This window comes from Leopardus geoffroyi, chromosome A1 (genome assembly GCF_018350155.1).
Source record: "Leopardus geoffroyi isolate Oge1 chromosome A1, O.geoffroyi_Oge1_pat1.0, whole genome shotgun sequence".
In the NCBI taxonomy this organism is placed as follows: domain Eukaryota; kingdom Metazoa; phylum Chordata; class Mammalia; order Carnivora; family Felidae; genus Leopardus; species Leopardus geoffroyi.
The window spans coordinates 137,051,114-137,074,089 of record NC_059326.1 but is presented as its reverse complement, the minus strand read 5'-3'; the positions used below and the strand labels follow the sequence as shown (position 1 = coordinate 137,074,089).

General features: G+C 43.0%; 2 protein-coding genes across 4 annotated transcripts in view; one reads left to right on the top strand and one right to left on the bottom strand.

The window, feature by feature from the left end:
- The window catches only part of ZNF366 (zinc finger protein 366), a 71,009-nt gene extending 60,917 nt beyond the window's left edge, over nucleotides 1–10,092 (top strand). For all 3 annotated transcript variants that reach the window (XM_045446646.1, XM_045446655.1, XM_045446665.1), the window contains 2 exons: nucleotides 4,481–4,655; nucleotides 7,535–10,092. In XM_045446646.1, coding sequence (XP_045302602.1) covers nucleotides 4,481–4,655; nucleotides 7,535–8,070 — 711 coding nt within the window. In that variant the 3' untranslated portion in view covers nucleotides 8,071–10,092. The remainder of the gene's footprint in view (nucleotides 1–4,480; nucleotides 4,656–7,534) is intronic.
- PTCD2 (pentatricopeptide repeat domain 2) overlaps nucleotides 7,604–22,976 on the bottom strand; it is a 120,456-nt gene continuing 105,083 nt past the window's right edge. Inside the window, exons 10-11 of the mRNA XM_045446736.1 lie at nucleotides 15,468–15,582; nucleotides 7,604–7,679 (exon numbers count right to left, since the gene is read on the bottom strand). Coding sequence (XP_045302692.1) covers nucleotides 15,505–15,582 — 78 coding nt within the window. The 3' untranslated portion in view covers nucleotides 7,604–7,679; nucleotides 15,468–15,504. The remainder of the gene's footprint in view (nucleotides 7,680–15,467; nucleotides 15,583–22,976) is intronic.

Sequence of the window (22,976 nt, the reverse complement as noted above, 5' to 3'; positions counted from 1 at the left end):
TGTTGAAGTTCACCTCCATTTAAAAAGTAGGCATAAAAGTGGGTATTGGTGGGGGCTCCTGGGTGGTTTAGTCAGTTCAGTGTCCAACTCTTGATTTCGGCTCAGGTCATGACCCCAGGGTCGTGGGATCAAGTTCCAAGTCAGGCTGTGTGCTGAGCATAGAGCCCACTTAAGATTCTCTCTCTCTCTCTCTCTCTCTCTCTCCCCCTCTCTCTCCCTTTCTCTCTCTCTCTCCCTCCCTCTGCCCCACTTCCCCGTGCTCTCTCTCTCTCTTAAATAAATAAATAAATAAATAAATAAATAAATAAATAAATAAATGTGAGTATTGATGGAAAATCTGAGATTTAATGCCAGAGGTATACTAATACCCCTCACTAGAGGAACTGAAAGTTCAAGAGGGGCAGACTGGTTGAGATGGCCACATGTCCCATGAAATCTGAGATATCACCACTCCAGTAGCTTCCTGTGTCAGTACCTACCCCTATTTCAATCCCCACAGACCTTGGCAGGAGATGATTCAGCAAGTCTTGACTTGGGCAAGCTCTTAGCCTCACATGTCATGATTATAGGGGGCCTTGACATAGACTGACTGCTTTTCCCAGGAGAAGAAAGAAACTAGAGTTTTGGTGCTCCCTCCCAACTCTTCTTCCTTCCAGTCTACCTCTCCTTCTCTACTATGACAATTTTTCTGGAAGCTCACATCTCAAACCCCACCCAAGGGTGCCTTCTTTAATTCACCCAATTCTCTTCCTCTGGCCTCTCTTTACTAACAGTGACTGAAAAGTCCCCCTCTGAATTTCACAGACATAAGATGTCTTCTATACTGATGGATGGTCTTGTGAGGATGGTCTTCTAAGAAAGATGAAGAGGCCAAGTATTCTGGATAAGGACCAAAGGGCTTTGTGTAAGAGCTAGAGGGCTGAAAGGAAGAAGCGAAGGGTGCCTACCACAGAGATGTGAATAGTGTCCAAGTACCTTGGGTCCTGAGTTACCTGTCTCTATCCTTCTGCCACTGAGGATTTTGGCTTACAAACTAGTGTGTATAGGGTTGTACATACTACAGTGAGGGAAAAGAAGAGAGTTGGTGATGGCTGCTTTTTGGATTTTTGCACAGGATAGTGATATTTTCCTGACTTGTTTGTCTATTCCCCCAGCCAAATACTTAGGTATTTATTAAGTGTTACTATGTGTGTAGACCTGTGCTTGATACTGAGGTTGGCCACAAAGAAAAGGAAGGAAGTTCTTGCATTTCAAAAGATAACTTAGGGTACCTTTTAATGCTCCAAACATCTTTTAGAGTTGACACATCTCCATTCAACCCTGTGAACACTCTCCACAGGGTTTATGGTTGGCCCGTTAGGCTACCATAAATCATGAACTATAATACACAAAAAATAGATTTAACCAACAGCACAAAAGTGCGTCGTTTACCAGTCACCCTCAGGTAATATAACTGACCAGACATGCCCTACAGTGGACCTTCCCTAAGGCCATATGCCTTGACTTCAGGGGACAATATCATTTTAATATCCTAATATACACATGTACCACTAAAAAATGTCCCAGGAAGTTCAGCAGTGGATGAATTGAGTCAGAAAAACATTATAGTAGAAAAACACACACTGGGTTATGTTAAAGGATCATAAAATGTGGCTTGTCCAAAGCTAAGGAAGTAGGTGGAAAATACTTATCAGTAGCCATTCTTTTTTCTTTCTTTTTTTTTTTTTTTTTTTTTTAACATTTACTTATCTTTGAGAGACAGAGAGAGACAGAGCATGAACAGGGGAGAGGTAGAGAGAGAGAGAGAGAGGGACACAGAATCTAAGCAGGCTCCAGGCTCTAAGCTGTCAGCACAGAGCCCGATGCAGGGCTGGAACCCACAAACTGTGAGATCATGATTTGAGCCCAAGTTGGACACTTAACCGACTGAGCCACCCAGGTGCCCCTATTAGTAGCCATTCTGATATTTGTGCCCCTCTCTGTGTGTTGGGGTGGGAGTAGGATGGGGAAGGGAGGTAGGACTTTGGGGCCCATGAATTCCAGGACTGTTCTGACCACCGAGTTGCAGCAGCTGTGGCAACAACAAACAATTGGTCATTATCACAACTGTGATTTCTATCTTGCCTCTAGTTCAATGTTGAATAAAGTGCCTGAAAATACTTAATGAAGAGACTTTATTCTGTGTCAAAATAAAAACAAATGGCATTCTATACATTCTTCAAGGTTGAGCTAAAATTCTCCTTTATAAAAACCTTTCAGACTAGTCCAGCCTCTGATATCTCAGCAACCAGAGATAGTAACTAAAAGTAGAATCCCTACCCCTTTATAGGAGCGAAGTACAGAAGGCACCCATCTCTTCAATTCTATCTGGCTTAAACGACCATGAGACTCATCCAAGCTTGGACTAGTGCAGTAGTCTAATTAATCTTCCAGCCTCCAGCTTCTCTCCTCCTTTGTGTCTTATGTTTAATCACCCATGGCTTGTGCTGTTCTCGGATCTTTTGCTGCAGGCTCACTCCAAATAATCAGGAACCATCCCATGAACCAAATGAGATCTACTTTTTCTAAAATGACTCAAGACTGGAAATACCTAATGTAGATTCAAAGCTAATTCAAATCAGTAGATTCAAAGCTTTTCCCCCCCTTGGCCAGGATAGAGAACTGGATAAATTAAACTAATAAATAAGGCTCTGCCAGAACTTTCACCTGTGCAAAGTTGAATCACAGACTGATGCATCTTACGAAACTGTCTCTATTGAGAATAAAAGAAAGCGAGTATCCATCCCACATGTAGGGATGTTAAAGTTAGATCAACACTCCCAGCCTTTCCCCTCTCAGGTCACCTTTTCCAAATGAATGTGCTGTGCAGCTACTCTGAACACTGAGTGTGGGACACCAGTATGCCAAGTTCATTCTTGCCAGTAAGGAAGTAAAAAGGGGAAAAGTACTTAAAAGTCCCAAATGTGAATCATTTAAAAACACAGAAACAATTATTCATTATCCATGGGTGGATTATCTGTGACAAAGCTGTCACCCCAGCTGGCTGCCTCTTACCACCTAGCATTCTTTGCAGTTGGTCTTCCTACGTCTCTGTTTGTTAGGTCTACGCACTCTTCCATGGCTCCTGTAACTCCCATCTCCGTGGCCACCTGAAGAAAACAGTGCCTTCATTCATAAATACTCAATCCAGTACCCCCAACATCGTCCCTGAAAATGTCTCTCAGTGCAAAAGGAAAACTGGTGTCAGCCTCAGGGGCCACTGTACCCTGACTTCTCTCTCCAAGGATCTTTCACTCCATATCACTGCCCTCACAGCATGGGCCTCTGAGGTTAGGAAGGGAAGGAAAATGTTCCCTCCTTAACACTCGGGCCCGAGCACAGACACAAAACCCTTCTCTGTGCTCCTCCCAGCACAGCCAAGGAAGGGCTGGGTTCTCCAAACCCTGCTCTGCTAGGGCCGGGGGACAGGAAGAGGGCGGAAAGCACCCAGAGCAGTGGACTCTGTTTTTCACCTTCCGTATCTGCATGAATTGCCTTTGAAAAGGCAGTTCTGTTCTCTCAAAAGAAGTTGGAGAACCACTTTTCTGATCCATCATGCATCTGCACTTTGTTAGAAATAGAAATGACAAAATGACAAAAAAAAAAAAAAAAAAAGAAAAGAAAGAAATGAATAAAACATGTTTACACCTGAGATAATATTTTCAGGACTTCAAATCTCTACCCAGAGAAAAACACACACTCCTTCTTTAGATCTCTCTTTTGTTCCTTCTAACTTTGCTCTCCATTCCAATAATAAGCAAATTAAAAAATTAGAAATGCATTGCATGATACAGTCTAACAGAAGAGTTATATTGAGGGCACAGAGGATGGTGTGGTGGTTGACCATGTGACCTCTGGTGTCTAGTGGCCTGGATTCGTTATCCCAGCTTCAGCACCCATTAGCTGTGTGCCTTGGCCAAGCGTCTTAATCCCTCAGTTTGCCCATCTGTAAAATGGGGATGATACAGCACCCACCTTATACAATCGATATAATTAAATGTGATATTCCATGGTAGACTTAGGACAGTATCTTCCATGTTATAAACGTTCCATAAAGATTAAACAGGTAATCATATACTTATTGTTAAAATGAAGCACACTTTGAGCAATTGCTTCTCAGCTCAGCTTTTCTCCTTTTCTGCAGCTCGCATTCGAAAGAAGCCTTACTAGCTTTGCAAGTTTTGCCATGAGTTGAAAAATCCCTGTGCAATAGGAACACAAGCCCATGAATCCATCCCTCCCTGCTCCACCTCTGGGCCTGGGCGCAGTCCAGACCCTCCCTGACTTCACTGGGGACATTCTACTTGGAGGCCACTTAAAATGCCAAGATCCAAACAAAGTGAAGGCACATCCGTCCTCATGCAGGCCTAGGTGTGGGTTCACCTGGGCAGGACCCACCTCCACGAGTAACCTGTCTCATCCTCTTCATTGTTTCTGACAGCTGTGTGGGAAGGAATTCAACCGGATGCACAACCTAATGGGCCACATGCACCTGCACTCCGACAGCAAACCCTTCAAGTGTCTCTACTGCCCAAGCAAATTCACCCTAAAGGGGAACCTGACACGCCACATGAAAGTCAAGCATGGAGTCATGGAGCGGGGCCTCCATTCTCAAGGTAATCACTCTTCCAGGAAGCACCCAAGGCTGCTGGGGCTGGTGGATGACAAAAAATGGAGCTCAACTTGTTTTTAGGGGGCTTTATTTTGGGGGGGGGTATTCTTATTGTTGATAAAGGGATCATAGTGTCAAGACCACAGCAGAGGAGCAGAAACAGGCTCACAGTGTTATTCTAACAAATAGAGTAGTATTATCTGAAGGTAGTAAGTAAAAGCGAATTACAGAGGACAGATGAGAACATCATAACCACTCCAGTCAGTACGATTATTAGCTCTTGCTTCAGACGCCACATCAGGTGCCTTGCCTCCTTTAATCTTGACAGCAACTCAAGGCTGGAGGAACTTATATTATCCCCATTTTACAGATGGGGGGAACTGAGGCTTCAAGAGAGTGATTTGCCCAAAGTTGCTCAACTGAAAAAGTGGCTGAGTCAGGATTGGAACACAGACCTTCCTGACATTAAAGCCTTTATTGTATCCATTTCATTGCACTGCTCTTAAAGGACATGTGGTTTTTCTTTTTTTTTTTTTTTCCTTTCTAAAAAACAGGCGTGTAAGCTCTGCCTCCACAGAAGGATGTGTGTAGCAGGCTGGGTCTCCTGTTCATAACTAGATGCACCCAGGGACGGCTTTCCTGCTTGGCAGGGCTCACTGGCCCATCTGCAGAGCAGGGGCTTCCGTCTCCCCCACTGAGCCCGAAGTGAACTGCTAAGCAGTTCTCACCCCCTCAGTGCCACGGCCCTTAGCTGTGACGAGTTTATGTTCCAGATCCACTGAGTTCACCAGGTTGTTCTCTAGTTACTTAATCAAGCAGTCCTTCAATGAACAGGCAATAAATGCACCTGTATCCAAAGCAGAGCCCTAGGTGCTGCAGAAGATACTGGGGGGATGAGACCATCTTTGCTCCCTAGAAGGTCTGTGTGTGAGGAGAGAAGACACACATTTATGGACCTTACAAAATCATGTTAACCACTGTTTGCTGATACCAGTATGATTAAAGCACGGCAGTAGGCACTTCAGAAATCCTATTGCTTGTGCCCACAATGTCCCAAGGTAGACTGTGTTGTTCTCATTTTATAGAAGAGGAGACCGAGGCCAAGGGGGCACGACAGGTCTGAAGGCAGAACTGGGATCCCAACTCGGGAATTTCTGAATTACACCATTGCTCACTACACCAGGCAAACACAGATTTGTTCGTGTTGCCTGCTTCACTTACCCTTTCCAGAGAGCTGGTCAAGCAGGCACACGTATTCATAAATAAGATGCACACATACACCTGCAGCATGAAACAGAATAATTATAGTTTTCATATTTTTCACCCACTGAGCTTATAGTGCTCCTGAGTTACAGAGAACTGTGGTCATCATAAAACAAAGCCCAGAGTTTAGGCAAAAGCCCTGAAAATATTCCGGTTAAAAAACAAAAGCAGTTTTCTTTCCCTGAGACTGGTTTTCTCCTGAATTGTTCTTTGCATCTCTAGTTGCCTGAGCCAATTTCCAACCTAGACCTGGATTTTTCCAGAATAGGTGAAGTTTGTTCAGTTGCCGGGGTTGGGGACAGAAGGCAATGGTGAGATGTTCATCCGTTTGAAAGCTTAACCTGGTCACCACAACTTACCCCATATGGATGCTCAATTCCTAAAAGGCACCTAAGGACTCTGTCATTCTTCTGAAAAAATGAAGAGCATCACTATGTATCAGAGAGATGCTTTGAAAGTTAACAGACTTTCAACAATTTAAATGTTTTCATCTACAAAAGGTGTTAGTGCTTTTTCACTCTAGTGTTTGAAATGGCTCAAAAATCATGACTCAGATTAAAAAGAGCCTCCCGTGCCCCTGACAAGATTAAAGCTACAGACAGATTCATTGCCTGACGATATCATAAGGCAAGCAGACCTGGATGTCTGCCCCCACGCCAAAAGCCTGGTTCTGCCCGCCTCCTCCTCAGGGCCTGGCTGTTGGCTCACCAGGGGCAGAGACCTGCAAGATCAAATTAGGCAGAGCCCTACTATGTGTTTCTGGCTCCTGAGAAGTCCCTCCCAACAGGGGCCTCCAACTGAAACTAAAAGTAAGACCCTTTTGCATCACTGTGCCCAACAGCAGGGATGCTTGTAGTTGGACACAGAGGCTTTAGAGTTCCTCAAGGGGATCTCTTTGTGCCCTCTCCAGTCTGTGCTTAGGACCACTGGTTATGGGGCGGCCTTCTTGTCCCCAAATGGTATATTTTCGTGCATTTTTTTCAAGATGAAAATACCTTTGTTATGATTTTATTTCTTCTTCTGGTAAAATATTTGCTCACTGAAAATAAGAAAAACATTAGAATTGAAGAGAAAAATGTCCAAATCATGGAATTTTTGAGATTTGGGTGTAAATTCTTCCAGATATTTTGATAAAGATAGATAAAATTGGGTCTACACTATAAATATATATGGTAAATATGATTTTTACTTAAAATATATAGAGAATACCTTTTTATAACCATTTGTAGGTCTCTACATCGTCTACACATGGTTCAGTGTATTATCTATCTAAAAAACCTCCATCATTTCAGTTTCACCATAAAAAATGTGGTGGTGAGCATCCTTACACATATATTTTGTGCACCTGTCTGATTGTTTTCATAGTTTAAATTCTCAGTGGCATAATTGCTAAGTCAGAGCTATGTTTATTTTAAGCATTTAGTGCATGTTGCCAAATTTACCTTAAGGAAGTTACACGGATGCAAACTTCATCTGTGACAAGGCCCATCTCTCCACAGCCTTACTGGGAATTTATTTTTAAAATGTAAAATCAAACTATACTAAATGGCCTTGGGTACCACCCAGTGGCCCATTTTCACAGCTTTTCCTGGGACCTGAACATTGCTTTTGCTCTCACAGGTTTTGGAAGGGGGCGAATCGCCCTGGCGCAGACGGCAGGAGTGCTGAGGGGTCTGGAGCAGGAGGAGCCCTTTGACCTTTCCCAGAAACGTGGAGTGAAGGGGCCGGCGTTCCAGTCAGATGGGGAGAGTGCCCGGGGCAGCTCCTGCCATGAGGAAGAGGAGGAGGACAATAGCTATGAAGTGGGTGGAGACAGCCCCGGCCTGGACCCCCAACCCAGGCAGCCCTGCACCCCCCAGGATCTCACCACCCAGCCGGAGCAGGCTCCCAGGGTGCTTGAGGACACCTGTGAGGAGGAAAAGGAGGACAAGCCAAACAGAGAGCACCAGGAGAGGAGCAAGGACAGCCTGGGGGCAGAGGGCAGCCTGGAGAGAGAATCTGCCCACAAGGAAGAGTGTCTCCGTCTCAGGGCTCTGCAGAGTGCTCGGAGGGGCCCCTCCTTTTCTGATTACCTGTACTTCAAGCACAGAGATGAGAGTTTAAAGGAATTACTGGAGAGGAAAATGGAAAAACAAGCAGTGCTTTTAGGTATCTAAGTGGACAGCTCTAAAATTACATTTGGAAAATGAGAATAGGCAGTTCAAATATAGCTTTCTGCACGAGCTGTCATTTGCTGGAGACTGGCAAATGGCGCAGATCTTTACAAATGGCCTGGACTAAACGAGCAGGGATTGTCCTCACTAATACAAATGCTTCTCAGGTCATTCCTTGGGCCCTTGATTTTTAACATGCATGCGGGGGCTTCTTCAGTGCTATTTCATGCTTCTCCAGTATAATAAGCTGTACATATTCTAGATACCTAATTCTAAGCAGATGCTGGGGTGCTTTTAGAAATTGTTTTCCTTTGACTAATACATAATACATGGTAGATTTCTTTTTAGTTGCAAAAATATGGTGCTTGACATGTTACCTTATTAATGATGATTTAGTTGAATGTGTGGAAGTTATAATATTTTTCCAGATAGATGAAAATATTAGTAGTTGTATATATAAAAATCACCTTTATTGAATCATCCACAATGCCAAAAATGACAAAGGAGGGTGAGGTATTGAAGAGAATATTCTCAAGTAGTTTCCACATGTTTAAGAAAACAGGAATAATTTTAATGAAAACCCAGCAGAACTTAGATCCTTGCCTGGGTCTGCCTTGTTCTGCAGCAGCTTCCATCATCAGGTATGGCTTGTGGCACGCATTTTCAGATGGTCCCCAAAGTGGTCAGTGTGTCCCAGCTCACCCCTTGTGTCCTGAGCAGAGCCCCCTCCTGGAGACCTTGCTCTGAGGCCTCATGCCCCACAAGGCAGCCGCAGGAAGCCTTAGGTGCAGTGGGTTTCTTCTCAGTGCCAGACCAGGGATGTGGGGAGGAATTCTTGAAATCTGATCACTGCTTATTTAGAGTATTATGCTAACCATCAGGTAATTACTGATAAGCAGATTCTGGGCTGTGTTCTCAAAGCTGCCTGCATATCAGAATCATCTAGGGGAACCTTAAAAAATAATACCAAGGCTGAGCCTCAGCTGCTGAGAGTCTGATTTCATTGGTCTAGTGGAGCCCCAATATGGGTATTTGTTTAAAAGTTTCCCCCAGAGGATTCTTCTGTGCAGCCAGGGTTGAGAAAGATGGACGAGGTTAAAATGGTGGCTCCCAAGACTCCTCCCAGGGACTCCATAAATATTTGTTTCTGCCTTCAGATTCATTAAAATATGGAGTAGGAGACCTTGAAATCATCCTGCTGATTTAGGGCTTCTCACCTGTTCTGTAAGAGCCTCTTGACATGCACACACACAACACACACACACACATACTCTTGTATAATCACACAATTTTGTACTAGAAGATGATGCCTGTGATGTTTATGGTCACTTAATAAGTCTAAAAATACACAGCCCGCCTACAGTGACTAATTATTTCTTCCTAGATGCTTGAATCGTGATTCTAGTCAGGGGTGAAGACTACCGTGGGTGGCTTGAGCCCAGCAGTAGGCTTTCCTTAGGCATGGGTGCCGAATAAAGCAGTGCCTACAGGATGTCGCATACCTGTGACTAGCCGTAAGCAGTAACCCTCTGGTACTGTGTCTGTGTTTATGTAAAAACTGCCTCTTGGTTGGTAGTCTCAACTCTTATTCGTGGAGGTAGGTACTGTTTGCTTTCTCTTCTCCTAAAGTTCCCAGTACATTTCTTGAGACCACCTGGCCCATCTCTGACTGCTGGATGTGACTTTTTCTTTTGGCCAAGGTGCTTCCCCCTCAGCCGCATCTACTTCGAATCATCCACCCGTGGGCTTTGTCAGTCTTGACACATTTCTCCTGCTACCTTGCTTAAAGCTCTTTCTTTCAGCCTCACCACCGTGACAAAGTGCCAAAGCTGCCTGGGTTTCCTACTGCCACCCATGCCCTGAGGTCAAGCACCTGCAAAGGGGATGGTGAGTGGAATAGTGTGGGTTTCTGTGGTGCAAGCACGGCTCTGTGCCAGGAAACTGTTCCAAGTCTTCAGAGGGGCAACTTGCCTTCCGTTCATTTTGAATATCGCTCATTAGTGCCTCTGATGACATCACTCACAAGGCTGGCAGCATGGTCTGTGAGGCCTCCGGCTCTTGGGGTCCTGTTACATGTTCATTCTTTCAGTAGCCCTGTGTCAAAGACATACTGTAAGGGCTGCAGACTTCCGGTTCATTCTGGGTATGGAACAGGAACAGGCTGGAACAGGAACCAGGAAATCCAGAATAGCAAACTCTAGTCTTTTCCAACCAAATGAATCATGTGGGTATGTTTGAGGAACAAGTTCATGTTGAGATGGAGAGAGCATGGTCTAGAATGGAGGTTTCCAAATTGTGGATCGAGGAGTCAGAGGTCCCTCTTGGGTCCCTCCAGAGCTGCCAGGGAAGAAAGAGAGACTCTCAGCCCTCATTCCCACTTCACTCAAAGTGGTTCAAATTTCATTTGTTTTTCATGTTAGCCTTCCAAGTAAAATTTCATTTTGAGGGAGAAAAAAATATCTAAGGAAAGTAATTTAAAAAGTGTTATGAAGTATATTATAAAGCCTGTTTTTAGTTCTTAGCTCTGGGTATGAGAGACTTAATTAGATCTAGTCTGAGGGTAAATATACACTGACTCTGTGAGAAATGTGGCCAAAATCTTGGTATTGTATGTTGTTGAGTGACCAACATCCTGGTTTACCTGGAACAACCCTGGTTTATAGCTTTGTCCCAGAGTAATTACTAAGAGTGTCACTTTAACTCTCAAAAGTATCCCAGTTTGGGTGCCTGGGTGGCTCAGTTGGTTGAATGTCTGAGTCGTGGTTTTGGCTCAGGTCATGATTTTGAGGTTCATGAGACTGAGCCCTGAGTCAGGCTCCGCATTGACTGTGCAGAGCCTGCTTAGGATTCTCTCTCTCTCTCTCTCTCTCTCTCAATAAACAAGTACACTTAAAAAATAAATAGGATCCTAAGGGTGTCTGAGTGGCTCAGTCAGTTAAGCATTGAGCTCTTGATTTTGGCTCAGGTCGTGATCTCATGGTTTGGGAGTTGGAGCCCGCATCAGGCTCTGTGCTGACAGTGCCCAGTCTCCTTGGGTTTCTGTCTCCCTCTCTCTCTGACTTTCCCCCACTTGCTCTCTAGCTCTCTCTCAAAATAAATACAAATAAAATTTAAAAAAAAGTATCCCAGTTTGGGTGGCCAATTATATGGACACCCTGTGCCTAAGTGCAGAGCTAAGGGAAGAGTTGGCCAAACTTGCCTGATGAGCTAATTAGCCAGAATGCACACCTGAAGGAGAGCCCATGGGGATCATCTAGAGAGAATTAAGGATAAAACAATCCAAGTTTACCAGCACTCTAAGGGCCAGGACAGCATGGCATTCATCTCCTTGTGACACTCTGAAAATAGGTCACTACCAAATGCTTTCCAGGCTTTTGACCATTGTTACTCTGAAACAGCCAACTGACCAGCCAAGAGGCATATTTTTCTTTTATCCTTTTTATTCAGGCCTATAATTACCCTCCTCTGTTTGCCTTCTAATTCCTCTTTCATTCTTTCTTTTTAAAAATTTGACTCCCTATTGGCCATGAGACTGAGGCTGACCTTCCATCCACAAGGGTATCTGGTATATTTGTATATGAGTAGCTGCATGAGAAAGCCCAATGTGCATACTGTATTTATTAAGCCCTAAAGGCATTTAATAAAATATTAACATCGCATTTTGAATCATGATCTTTGTCTGCTTTGCTGGAACAAAATGTAACAGAGCTAACATTTAAAATCCTTCACATATTTGGACAACATTACACCAAATGTTGATTTTGTACAGAATTCTGGCTTGCTATTTAAAACCTAAAACTCCAAATGTGTAGCAACCCAAGTTGTGAATATCGCTTTCTGCTTCAGTGATAAAGCAGTTTACCTGAAAATAGCATGTAACCTATGTTTTGTTAATTTAAGCAAAATAAAGACTTGTTGAAAAGGCTGAGTTGATTATTTGCAAATGCCCGAAATTTCACAAGGAAACTGCCATTGTCAGTGTCTCTCATTCCTACTCTCATACCTTCTGCCAGGGAGGTTCCGTTTGGTTGGGGCCTCAATGCCAGGAAGACACAGATTTTGGATTCTCCCTGTCTCAAGGCTTCACAGAGGATTAGTGAACCTCAGACTATCTGCAGGCAGGTGACGTCTTCCTCATCCTCTTTTTATTTCCCATTCAGAAAAACTAGTTCTGGAAGGGTGTCATGAGGAAGTAGGAGGTTAGCGGCAAGATTGCCTTATTCTGCATCAAGCTCTTTCTAGGATAGAGTTGACCCAAGAGGCCAAGTACTATACTGGGCATGAGCACCTGACACAGATTCTGGTGTCAGGTTCCTGGATTTGAAGCCCAGCTCTGCTACTTGCAATTTTTGAGACCTATGAACCAGTTTGAGAACCTCTGTGCCTCAGTTTCCTCATCTGTAAAATGGGATTAGGAACCTTCCTGATCAAGTTGTTTGTGGGTTAAATGAGTTAGTATATGCAAGACACTTGAAAAGTGTTTGGCTCTCTGTGTCTGCTATGTAAGAATTTGCCGTTGTTATCAACACAGTCCAGAAAACTGAACACTCAGCTCCTTCTCAACAGAGAACTTACAAAGCTGTGTCGGCATGGGAAGTTGCCGTTTCTGAGAGAGCTTCTCTCTTAAACGTTATACACTCTAAAACACCAAGCACCGTGCCAAGTAATTACACACTTGATTTTATTTAACCTCACATGACCCTGAGAGGCAAATGTTGTTATTTCCATTTTACTGAAGAAGAAATGGAGGTGCAACAGAGTGAAATAACTTCCTCCAAATGACCTAGTTAGCAAATTTCATCTGCTGCCAAAGCATGTAGCCTATACCAGGTTGGTTTCTTTGCAAGTAGATGACGAGACAAATCTGGGCGCAAGATGTTTAATAGGGATTAGCAGCAGTGAAAAGAAAGGGCAGGAAAGAAGACTGAATAAAGAGAGAAGGCAAACTGTGACCAAGCCTCACCCAACATAGCAGGCAGTTCTGGGCAAGGATTGCCCACTAAAAGTTGCACCAGGTTGGGCAGTGATGTCCAGGCCTTTTGACACCCACCTCGCTCAGTCACCAGGTATGGGCTGCTCTGGGAAGGGCATGATCTCAGGATCTCTGTAGCAGGGACAGACCCTGAAGGAGCCAGTGGCTGGAGGCTGTCTGCTGACTGCACTCCCCACAGCTCGGTACAAGTCCTTCCTTGAAGAGACACTGCTTAGCTCATCTCTGTGTCTACCACAGCCCACCCTTTGCCTCACTCCTACCCACTTCTTTGTATATATTCATGGGGCATCTCCTCCAGGATACCAGTGGGTCTCTCTTTCTCAAGGAAAACTTAGAAGAAGAAGATGAGTGGGATCAGCTTTAGCCCCCACTCCTGTAATTAGTCTAGGAGAAATAGCTCGTGCTTATTTTCTCCTTCCTCCATTACCTGTCTGCATCCCTGTCACCATCAGATATCACCTCTGCCAGTCTCAGTGGCTTTTCAGGTAGTGTGACCCATATCCTCATCCCCAAAGCATCTGAGCCTCAACCACCATGTTGCTCTGTTGTTGTGTCCTCCCACCCCAGATTTACATGTCGAAGCCCTTAACCCTGGAGTGATGGTATCTGGAGGTAGGGCCTTTGGGAGGTAATTAGGTTTAGATGAAGTCATGAAGATGGAAGCCCCTCCATGATGGGCTTAGTGCACTTACAAGGAGAGGAGACCAGAGCCATGTGAGGACTTTCTGCACCATTTAAGGACACAGCAAGAAGGCAGCCATTTGCAAAACAGGAAGCAGGCCCTCATTAGACAAAGAACCTGGCGGCACTTTGATCTTGAAATTCCCAACCTCCAGAACTGTGAGAAATCAATGTTACTGCTTGAGCCACTCAGTCTATGTATTTTGTTATCGCAGCCCAAGTGGACTAAGACACATGCCCTTTTCAGCAAGGGGTTGCTGCACTTGTTCTTTTAGTCACAAGTGGGAAGAGAAGTACCAAAAGAAACCGCGATGGGTTACCAGGGTTCCACACTTACTCCTCCATGACCCGTTTTGTGACAACAGCCTTCTCCCTCCTGATGACTGGGTTGATTACCTGTGCCAGAATGGTGACTCTTTTCCTTGTCTGCTGGTCCCTGAAGACAAGGAGCAAAAAATGCCCACATGGCAGCTGTAGCTTATAATTCAATGGATAATCTTGCTATGTCCCCGAGTGAAAGTGTATCCCTTTGTGAGGATGAGAATTCTAACCCTGCAGAATGCAGAGTTACAGGGATGAAAAGTAGAACAGTGGTCACTGTCAGTGCAGACAGGTGGGACCAACTCCTTTTTCTACCCTTGGAAGTATGTGTCCATTCCTACGACCAAAAGACCACTCGCTCTTCAAGATGAAAAGGATTCAATATAGTCAACTTCTCACTAAGTGACGGATTGATCTTCATGAGCAATGATGCCATATTGGAAGCTCAGCACCAGGGTCTGTTGCTGGCATGTTGGATATTCACCAGTGATAGGAGTTAGATCAGCCTTGGCAAATGTACTTCATGCTGTTGGGCCCATGTATAGCCTCCATATCTGTTACTGTGGCCACTTCATTCATATGTTTTTTGTTTTAGCACTGGAGTGGCTGTTGACAGAGGGCTGAAGTCAACTGGAAAAGTCATTGTCTGCCTGATTTTTAAATGTCTCTTTCGTGGTGCAGGCGACCCAATGGATGTTAATATGTGATACAAAGATTTTCATACTTGTGTTCACTCCCGTATGTCTATCCACCCTAGACAGAGAATAATTGGGAATACCTACTTTAGTTACAGTGGTTAGGAATTGTCTGCCTGAAAAACTTATATTTAATTTGAGAACTTAAGGACATCAGGAGCCAACCATGGGGAAAACTGGGAGAAGAGCATTCCAGACAGAGAAGACAGCATGCACAAAGGACTGTGGTATAGAGAACACGGCCAAAGAGAAAAGATGGTGTGGGCAGCACATAGCAGGAGAGGGAGAGTGATGTAGGGTGAGGTTGACATGGAAAGCCACTGGGCAATGAGGGCAAGATAATGAGATTAACATGTTCCAAAATTCATTTTGACTAAAGTGTGGAGGATGGGTTGGAAGGAAGCCAGAATAATATTGGGAGACCTGTAGGAGGCAGTTTTAATAGTCTGTGAGAGATAACATTGGCCTTGATTAAGGAGGTAGCAAGGAAGAGTTAAAGTGGGTGGTTCAAAATCTGTTTTGGGGGTCCAAGTGACTTGTTCTGTTGAAGGCTAATTATAATAGTAACAAAAATACGTATTTTTCTAAGCACAAAATGCCACTTACCATAAAGCCCATCTCCTCACATAATGATAGAAGGGATGAATCAGAGTCTCAGAGCTATCATAAAACCCATGCTTTTTACTCATTTGACAAGAGAGCATATTTACCAAGTAATGTATGTAGAACTAAGCAATCTGGTTTCTCTCAGTTTTGTTCCGGGTTACAGTTGCTGGTGAAGTAGTTGGGACCAAAGACGACAATGAAGCTTGTCAGACACAGATCCTGAGAAGGAATGGCAGAAGTGAGGACAAATGAGCACACAGTTAGAAATCAGAAAACCAAGGAAAGACTCCAAGACCGTAAGTGAGGCTGCAGAAAGTCCTTTTCATCCCTATAGGCCCTGAGGACATCTCTGATGCAGCCAGTAAAAGCATGTTAATAATAATGAACTTGCATGGTCAAAGAACAGGTTAATCATCTCTACCTATTTATTAACTAAATGCACTCCAAATACATTTCATTTTAAATTCTTCGAAGAGTGACAGTTCAGTCATCTGACCATTTTTATCCAGTGCACACATTACTTTGCAACAATGCAGAATAAATGAGATGTTGTCATATTTTAAGTCCCAAATTGAACTGGCCCATTGGCACCACCGACAGTACCTAAAGAAGAAATAAAAAACAAAAATGTGTGGAAGGAATTTGCTCCTGTCCTTAAGGAACACACACATCTTATCAAGGCCTATGGAAGCTGGCAGGAATATGGCTAATGGCTTTTCAAATCTCTAAAGCCTTAAAACTGAAAACTATCTTCCCTACGAAAACCCAGGTGTGAACACAGCCTGAATCTCTGAAGCACCATGGCATTTCATATTTTTGCACAGCAGAGCTGAGCCAAAAGTAACTTCCAGTCCCATTACAAACTTGCTGTGCAAGTGGAGGAAGACATGCTCATTTGATAGCTGGGGAGTGACCCTTATAGGGTCCCTGGGGACCCAGTATCAGTGGCGCTCACCGCTTCCTCTTCCCTGGATGCAACAATATATTAAGAGAGAGAAAAAAAGAGGAGGCTGGCTCTTTTCATGATTTTCCTTTTTAATTTTTGTTGAAAATGGAACTGTGTTCTCTTGATCCTTCAAACAAATGGAGGGGAAGTGGAAGCCCAAAAGTTTCTCTTAGGTTCCCCAGAGAGGGTGACTGTGTTTGTAGTGTGATGTGGGAAAAGTCCTTGGGTATCTGCTGCATTGTCACGTCGTACCAGAGTGATTTGCAGTAGGAAGTGTGGGATGAATACAATTTTTATGTAAGAGAAAGTGATGGGGCTACAGTCTTTGAATCAAAAATCTCCATTTGCCTTTCCTCTCTACGACGTGCTTTCCCTGACCACTGCCCACACCGCCCCCCATCTTTATTAGATGATGAAAGAAACACAAGGACACTCTCTGAACTTGACCCAAACAGTAAGTCCAGCCAGAAACTCTTTGTTATTCAGAATGCACTTGGGTAGGGAAGGGGAGACAGGAGGGAGCTTCGAAGGACGTGCCGGGGAGATCACAGAAGCATTGCAAAGGGGGCTATTAAAGTTACTGGCATTGCACCTGAAGAATCATTTTAAACTGATGTTTGAAATACGCATTGCGAGTTTTCACATGGCAGATCTTAATAAACAAGTGGTCTTTGGAAGGAAAATGAAGAGCTACATTAAGAGACATCTAAAAGGATTATAAAGATACTTCTTTCATTTTAGCAATTCATCATTTTAAGCATGCTGGCAAATAATTTTGTTTCTTCTTCCAGAAAGTAGTAATAATGAAACTGTTCTCCAACCTTGTCAGAAGAGGGGATGGATGAGGCAAAACCTATTAATCATTCTGGACCTGCAGAAATGATAGCTGTGTCATTTGCCACTGTTGAAGGACAGCTTCCCTTCCAACCTGTAGCAAGTCTAGCAAAGAAAACAGCTTCTTGTACAGTGGCAGGTTATCCAAAGCAGGATAATACTTAAAATCTTCAGCTGTGGCTTTACAAGACTGTATATACAGAGCATTGAGTCAACTGCCTCTTCTCCTTAAAAACCAATATAAAATAAGAGAAATATTAAATCCCCAGCAATAGCAAAGTCTTCAAAGGAAAAAAAAAAAAAAGCAAAATCAAAGCAAGGCTATGCAGAGACTTAGAAACGGATAATTACAATGCCAGCCTCTGAGGGGACATTCAATAAACATCATTGAGAATAATGATGCATCTCTATGAAGCAAACACCACGGACAGGGTCTAATCCCTCAGAAGTCACTCAAAGCCCCTATCTGAGACGCAGATGATTTTGTGGATTTCAAAGGGCTTGTCTTTCCAAAAGCTCTGCATGCCTCCACAGTGTTAATCCCCTTACCTTCCTGCAGGGACACTTCACTTTTGATCTCAGGTTTATCTAATCAAATCATGCTTCTTATTCAGACTGTTAGCTCTCTGAGCAAAGGGTTTGGCCACCACCACATCATCTCCAAGTTTTTAGACAAACCTGAGATTGGATGTGACCACTATCTCTGTTTCTCCTTGGGATACTGTAAGAAAGGTAGAAGATTGACACATGAATTTACAAGGAAGATCCTTCAAAGTGACCTGTACAAAATGCTGCTGTTCGAAAATATGTATGTTTCCATTATGGTTAGTTGAAGCTCTACAGAGAAGGTGCGGCTTCCAGAATGGTGGTGCAGGGATCCCACTGAAACCTCATCCCTGGAGAGACATGTATTAAGCTAGTAGAAATTAGCAAAGACAATCATACAAAATCTCTGGAGATTGATCAAAGGGCTGACAACAATTTACGAAATAGTTTTTCATCAAAACCTACAGGAACTCAGTAGGAACAGCGAAAGGCTGGCTGCACCCATCCCACCTACCCAGATCCATGTTGTGGCAGGCTGAGGTAACCTTGACGGCCAAACAGCAATTCCCATTTCCCTAGCTCTGTGCAAACCTACAGGTGGGTGGCCAGAAAGGGGTCCCCCCACCAAGCCCCTGCTTGGTAAGGAGGAATGGGGTGGGGCAGCTGGTGAGTGCAACGCCTCCTTTCCCCACAGCCTGTGATATTCCAGGGGACTTGGAAGCCAAGCAGCAGCTCCCATCTCCCCTGGTTCCTGGTGGAGGAAAGCGGTTCAAGGCCAGCTGAGCAGCTGGTGAACACTGGCAGCTCCCACTTCCCCTGCCTCTGAGCTACGCAAGCCCTATTCACCGGGAGGTGGTAGGAGCTGGTGGTAACATTGATATGACACTGCAAGTGTAATGAATCGATTCACAGGTTTGACGACATATTCTTTTTATTGTGATAAAATATGCATAACATAGACATGACCATTTTAATGATTTTAAAGTGTGTAATTCGGTGGCATGAAGTTCATTCATACCTATCACCACTTATCTATTTCCAGAAATGTTTCATACAGAAGCTCTGTACCCACTAAACACTAACTCTCCACTGTCCATACTCCTAGCCCCTGGTAACCTACATTCTGCTTTCTGGATCCATGAATTTGACTACTCTAGATGCCATCATATAAGTGGAATTATACAATATTTGCCCTTTGTGTCTGGCTTATTTCATGCAGCATTAATATTTTCAAGGTTCGTCCATTTTGTAGCATGTGTCAAAACTTCATTCCTGCTGATCAAAAAGGATTTAAATAATATAACAGAAAGTGAATTTAGAATAATAGTCATAAAATTAATCGCCGGGCTTGAAAACAGTATACAGGACAGCAGAGAATCCCTTGCTACAGAGATCAAGGGACTAAGGAACAGTCATGAGGAGCTGAAAAACGCTTTAAATGAAATGCAAAACAAAATGGAGACCACCACAGCTCGGATTGAAGAGGCAGAGGAGAGAATAGGTGAACTAGAAGATAAAGTTATGGAAAAAGAGGAAGCTGAGAGAAAGAGAGATAAAAAAATCCAGGAGTATGAGGGGAAAATTAGAGAACTAAGTGATACACTAAAAAGAAATAATATACGCATAATTGGTATCCCAGAGGAGGAAGAGAGAGGGAAAGGTGCTGAAGGGGTACTTGAAGAAATAATAGCTGAGAACTTCCCTGAACTGGGGAAGGAAAAAGGCATTGAAATCCAAGAGGCACAGAGAACTCCCTTCAGACGGAACCTGAATCGATCTTCTGCACGACATATCATAGTGAAACTGGCAAAATACAAGGATAAAGAGAAAATTCTGAAAGCAGCAAGGGGTAAACGTGCCCTCACATATAAAGGGAGACCTATAAGACTCGTGACGGATCTCTCTTTTGAAACTTGGCAGGCCAGAAAGAATTGGCACGAGATTTTCAGTGTGCTAGACAGAAAAAATATGCAGCCGAGAATCCTTTATCCAGCAAGTCTGTCATTTAGAATAGAAGGAGAGATAAAGGTCTTCCCAAACAAACAAAAACTGAAGGAATTTGTCACCACTAAACCAGCCCTACAAGAGATCCTAAGGGGGACCCTGTGAGACAAAATACCAGAGACATCACTACAAGCATAAAACATACAGACATCACAATGACTCTAAACCCATATCTTTCTATAATAACACTGAATGTAAATGGATTAAATGCGCCAACCAAAAGACATAGGGTATCAGAATGGATAAAAAAACAAGACCCATCTATTTGCTGTCTACAAGAGACTCATTTTAGACCTGAGGACACCTTTAGATTGAGAGTGAGGGGATGGAGAACTATTTATCATGCTACTGGAAGCCAAAAGAAAGCTGGAGTAGCCATACTTATATCAGACAAACTAGACTTTAAATTAAAGGCTGTAACAAGAGATGAAGAAGGACATTATATAATAGTTACAGGGTCTATCCATCAGGAAGAGCTAACAATTATAAATGTCTATGCGCCGAATACCGGAGCCCCCAAATATATAAAACAACTACTCATAAACATAAGCAACCTTATTGATAAGAATGTGGTAATTGCAGGGGACTTTAACACCCCACTTACAGAAATGGATAGATCATCTAGACACACGGTCAATAAAGAAACAAGGGCCCTGAATGAGACATTGGATCAGATGGACTTGACAGATCTATTTAGAACTCTGCATCCCAAAGCAACAGAATATACTTTCTTCTCGAGTGCACATGGAACATTCTCCAAGATAGATCATATACTGGGTCACAAAACAGCCCTCCATAAGTTTACCAGAATTGAAATTATACCATGCATACTTTCAGACCACAATGCTATGAAGCTTGAAATCAACCACAGAAAAAAGTCTGGAAAACCTCCAAAAGCATGGAGGTTAAAGAACACCCTACTAACGAATGAGTGGGTCAACCAGGCAATTAGAGAAGAAATAAAAAAATATATGGAAACAAACGAAAATGAAAATACAACAATCCAAACGCTTTGGGACGCAGCGAAGGCAGTCCTGAGAGGAAAATACATTGCAATCCAGGCCTATCTCAAGAAACAAGAAAAATCCCAAATACAAAATCTAACAGCACACCTAAAGGAAATGGAAGCAGAACAGCAAAGGCAGCCTAAACCCAGCAGAAGAAGAGAAATAATAAAGATCAGAGCAGAAATAAACAATATAGAGTCTAAAAAAACTGTAGAGCAGATCAACGAAACCAAGAGTTGGTTTTTTGAAAAAATAAACAAAATTGACAAACCTCTAGCCAGGCTTCTCAAAAAGAAAAGGGAGATGACCCAAATAGATAAAATCATGAATGAAAATGGAATTATTACAACCAATCCCTCAGAGATACAAACAATTATCAGGGAATACTATGAAAAATTATATGCCAACAAATTGGACAACCTGGAAGAAATGGACAAATTCCTGAACACCCACACTCTTCCAAAACTCAACCAGGAGGAAATAGAAAGCTTGAACAGACCCATAACCAGCGAAGAAATTGAATCGGTTATTAAAAATCTCCCAACAAATAAGAGTCCAGGACCAGATGGCTTCCCAGGGGAGTTCTACCAGACGTTTAAAGCAGAGATAATACCTATCCTTCTCAAGCTATTCCAAGAAATAGAAAGGGAAGGAAAACTTCCAGACTCATTCTATGAAGCCAGTATTACTTTGATTCCTAAACCAGATAGAGACCCAGTAAAAAAAGAGAACTACCGGCCAATATCCCTGATGAATACGGATGCAAAAATTCTCAATAAGATACTAGCAAATCGAATTCAACAGCATATAAAAAGAATTATTCACCATGATCAAGTGGGATTCATTCCTGGGATGCAGGGCTGGTTCAACATTCGCAAATCAATCAACGTGATACATCACATTAACAAAAAAAAAGAGAAGAACCATATGATCCTGTCAATCGATGCAGAAAAGGCCTTTGACAAAATCCAGCACCCTTTCTTAATAAAAACCCTTGAGAAAGTCGGGATAGAAGGAACATACTTAAAGATCATAAAAGCCATTTATGAAAAGCCCACAGCTAACATCATCCTCAACGGGGAAAAACTGAGAGCTTTTTCCCTGAGATCAGGAACACGACAGGGATGCCCACTCTCACCGCTGTTGTTTAACATAGTGCTGGAAGTTCTAGCATCAGCAATCAGACAACAAAAGGAAATCAAAGGCATCAAAATTGGCAAAGATGAAGTCAAGCTTTCGCTCTTTGCAGATGACATGATATTATACATGGAAAATCCGATAGACTCCACCAAAAGTCTGCTAGAATTGATACATGAATTCAGCAAAGTTGCAGGATACAAAATCAATGTACAGAAATCAGTTGCATTCTTATACACTAACAATGAAGCAACAGAAAGACAAATAAAGAAACTGATCCCATTCACAATTGCACCAAGAAGCATAAAATACCTAGGAATAAATCTAACCAAAGATGTAAAGGATCTGTACGCTGAAAACTATAGAAAGCTTACGAAGGAAATTGAAGAAGATTTAAAGAAATGGAAAGACACTCCCTGCTCATGGATTGGAAAAATAAATATTGTCAAAATGTCAATACTACCCAAAGCTATCTACACATTCAATGCAATCCCAATCAAAATTGCACCAGCATTCTTCTCGAAACTAGAACAAGCAATCCTAAAATTCATATGGAACCACAAAAGGCCCCGAATAGCCAAAGGAATTTTGAAGAAGAAGACCAAAGCAGGAGGCATCACAATCCCAGACTTTAGCCTCTACTACAAAGCTGTCATCATCAAGACAGCATGGTATTGGCACAAAAACAGACACATAGACCAATGGAATAGAATAGAAACCCCAGAACTAGACCCACAAACGTATGGTCAACTCATCTTTGACAAAGCAGGAAAGAACATCCAATGGAAAAAAGACAGCCTCTTTAACAAATGGTGCTGGGAGAACTGGACAGCAACATGCAGAAGGTTGAAACTAGACCACTTTCTCACACCATTCACAAAAATAAACTCAAAATGGATAAAGGACCTGAATGTGAGACAGGAAACCATCAAAACCTTAGAGGAGAAAGCAGGAAAAGACCTCTCTGACCTCAGCCGTAGCAATCTCTTACTCGACACATCCCCAAAGGCAAGGGAATTAAAAGCAAAAGTGAATTACTGGGACCTTATGAAGATAAAAAGCTTCTGCACAGCAAAGGAAACAACCAACAAAACTAAAAGGCAACCAACGGAATGGGAAAAGATATTTGCAAATGACAT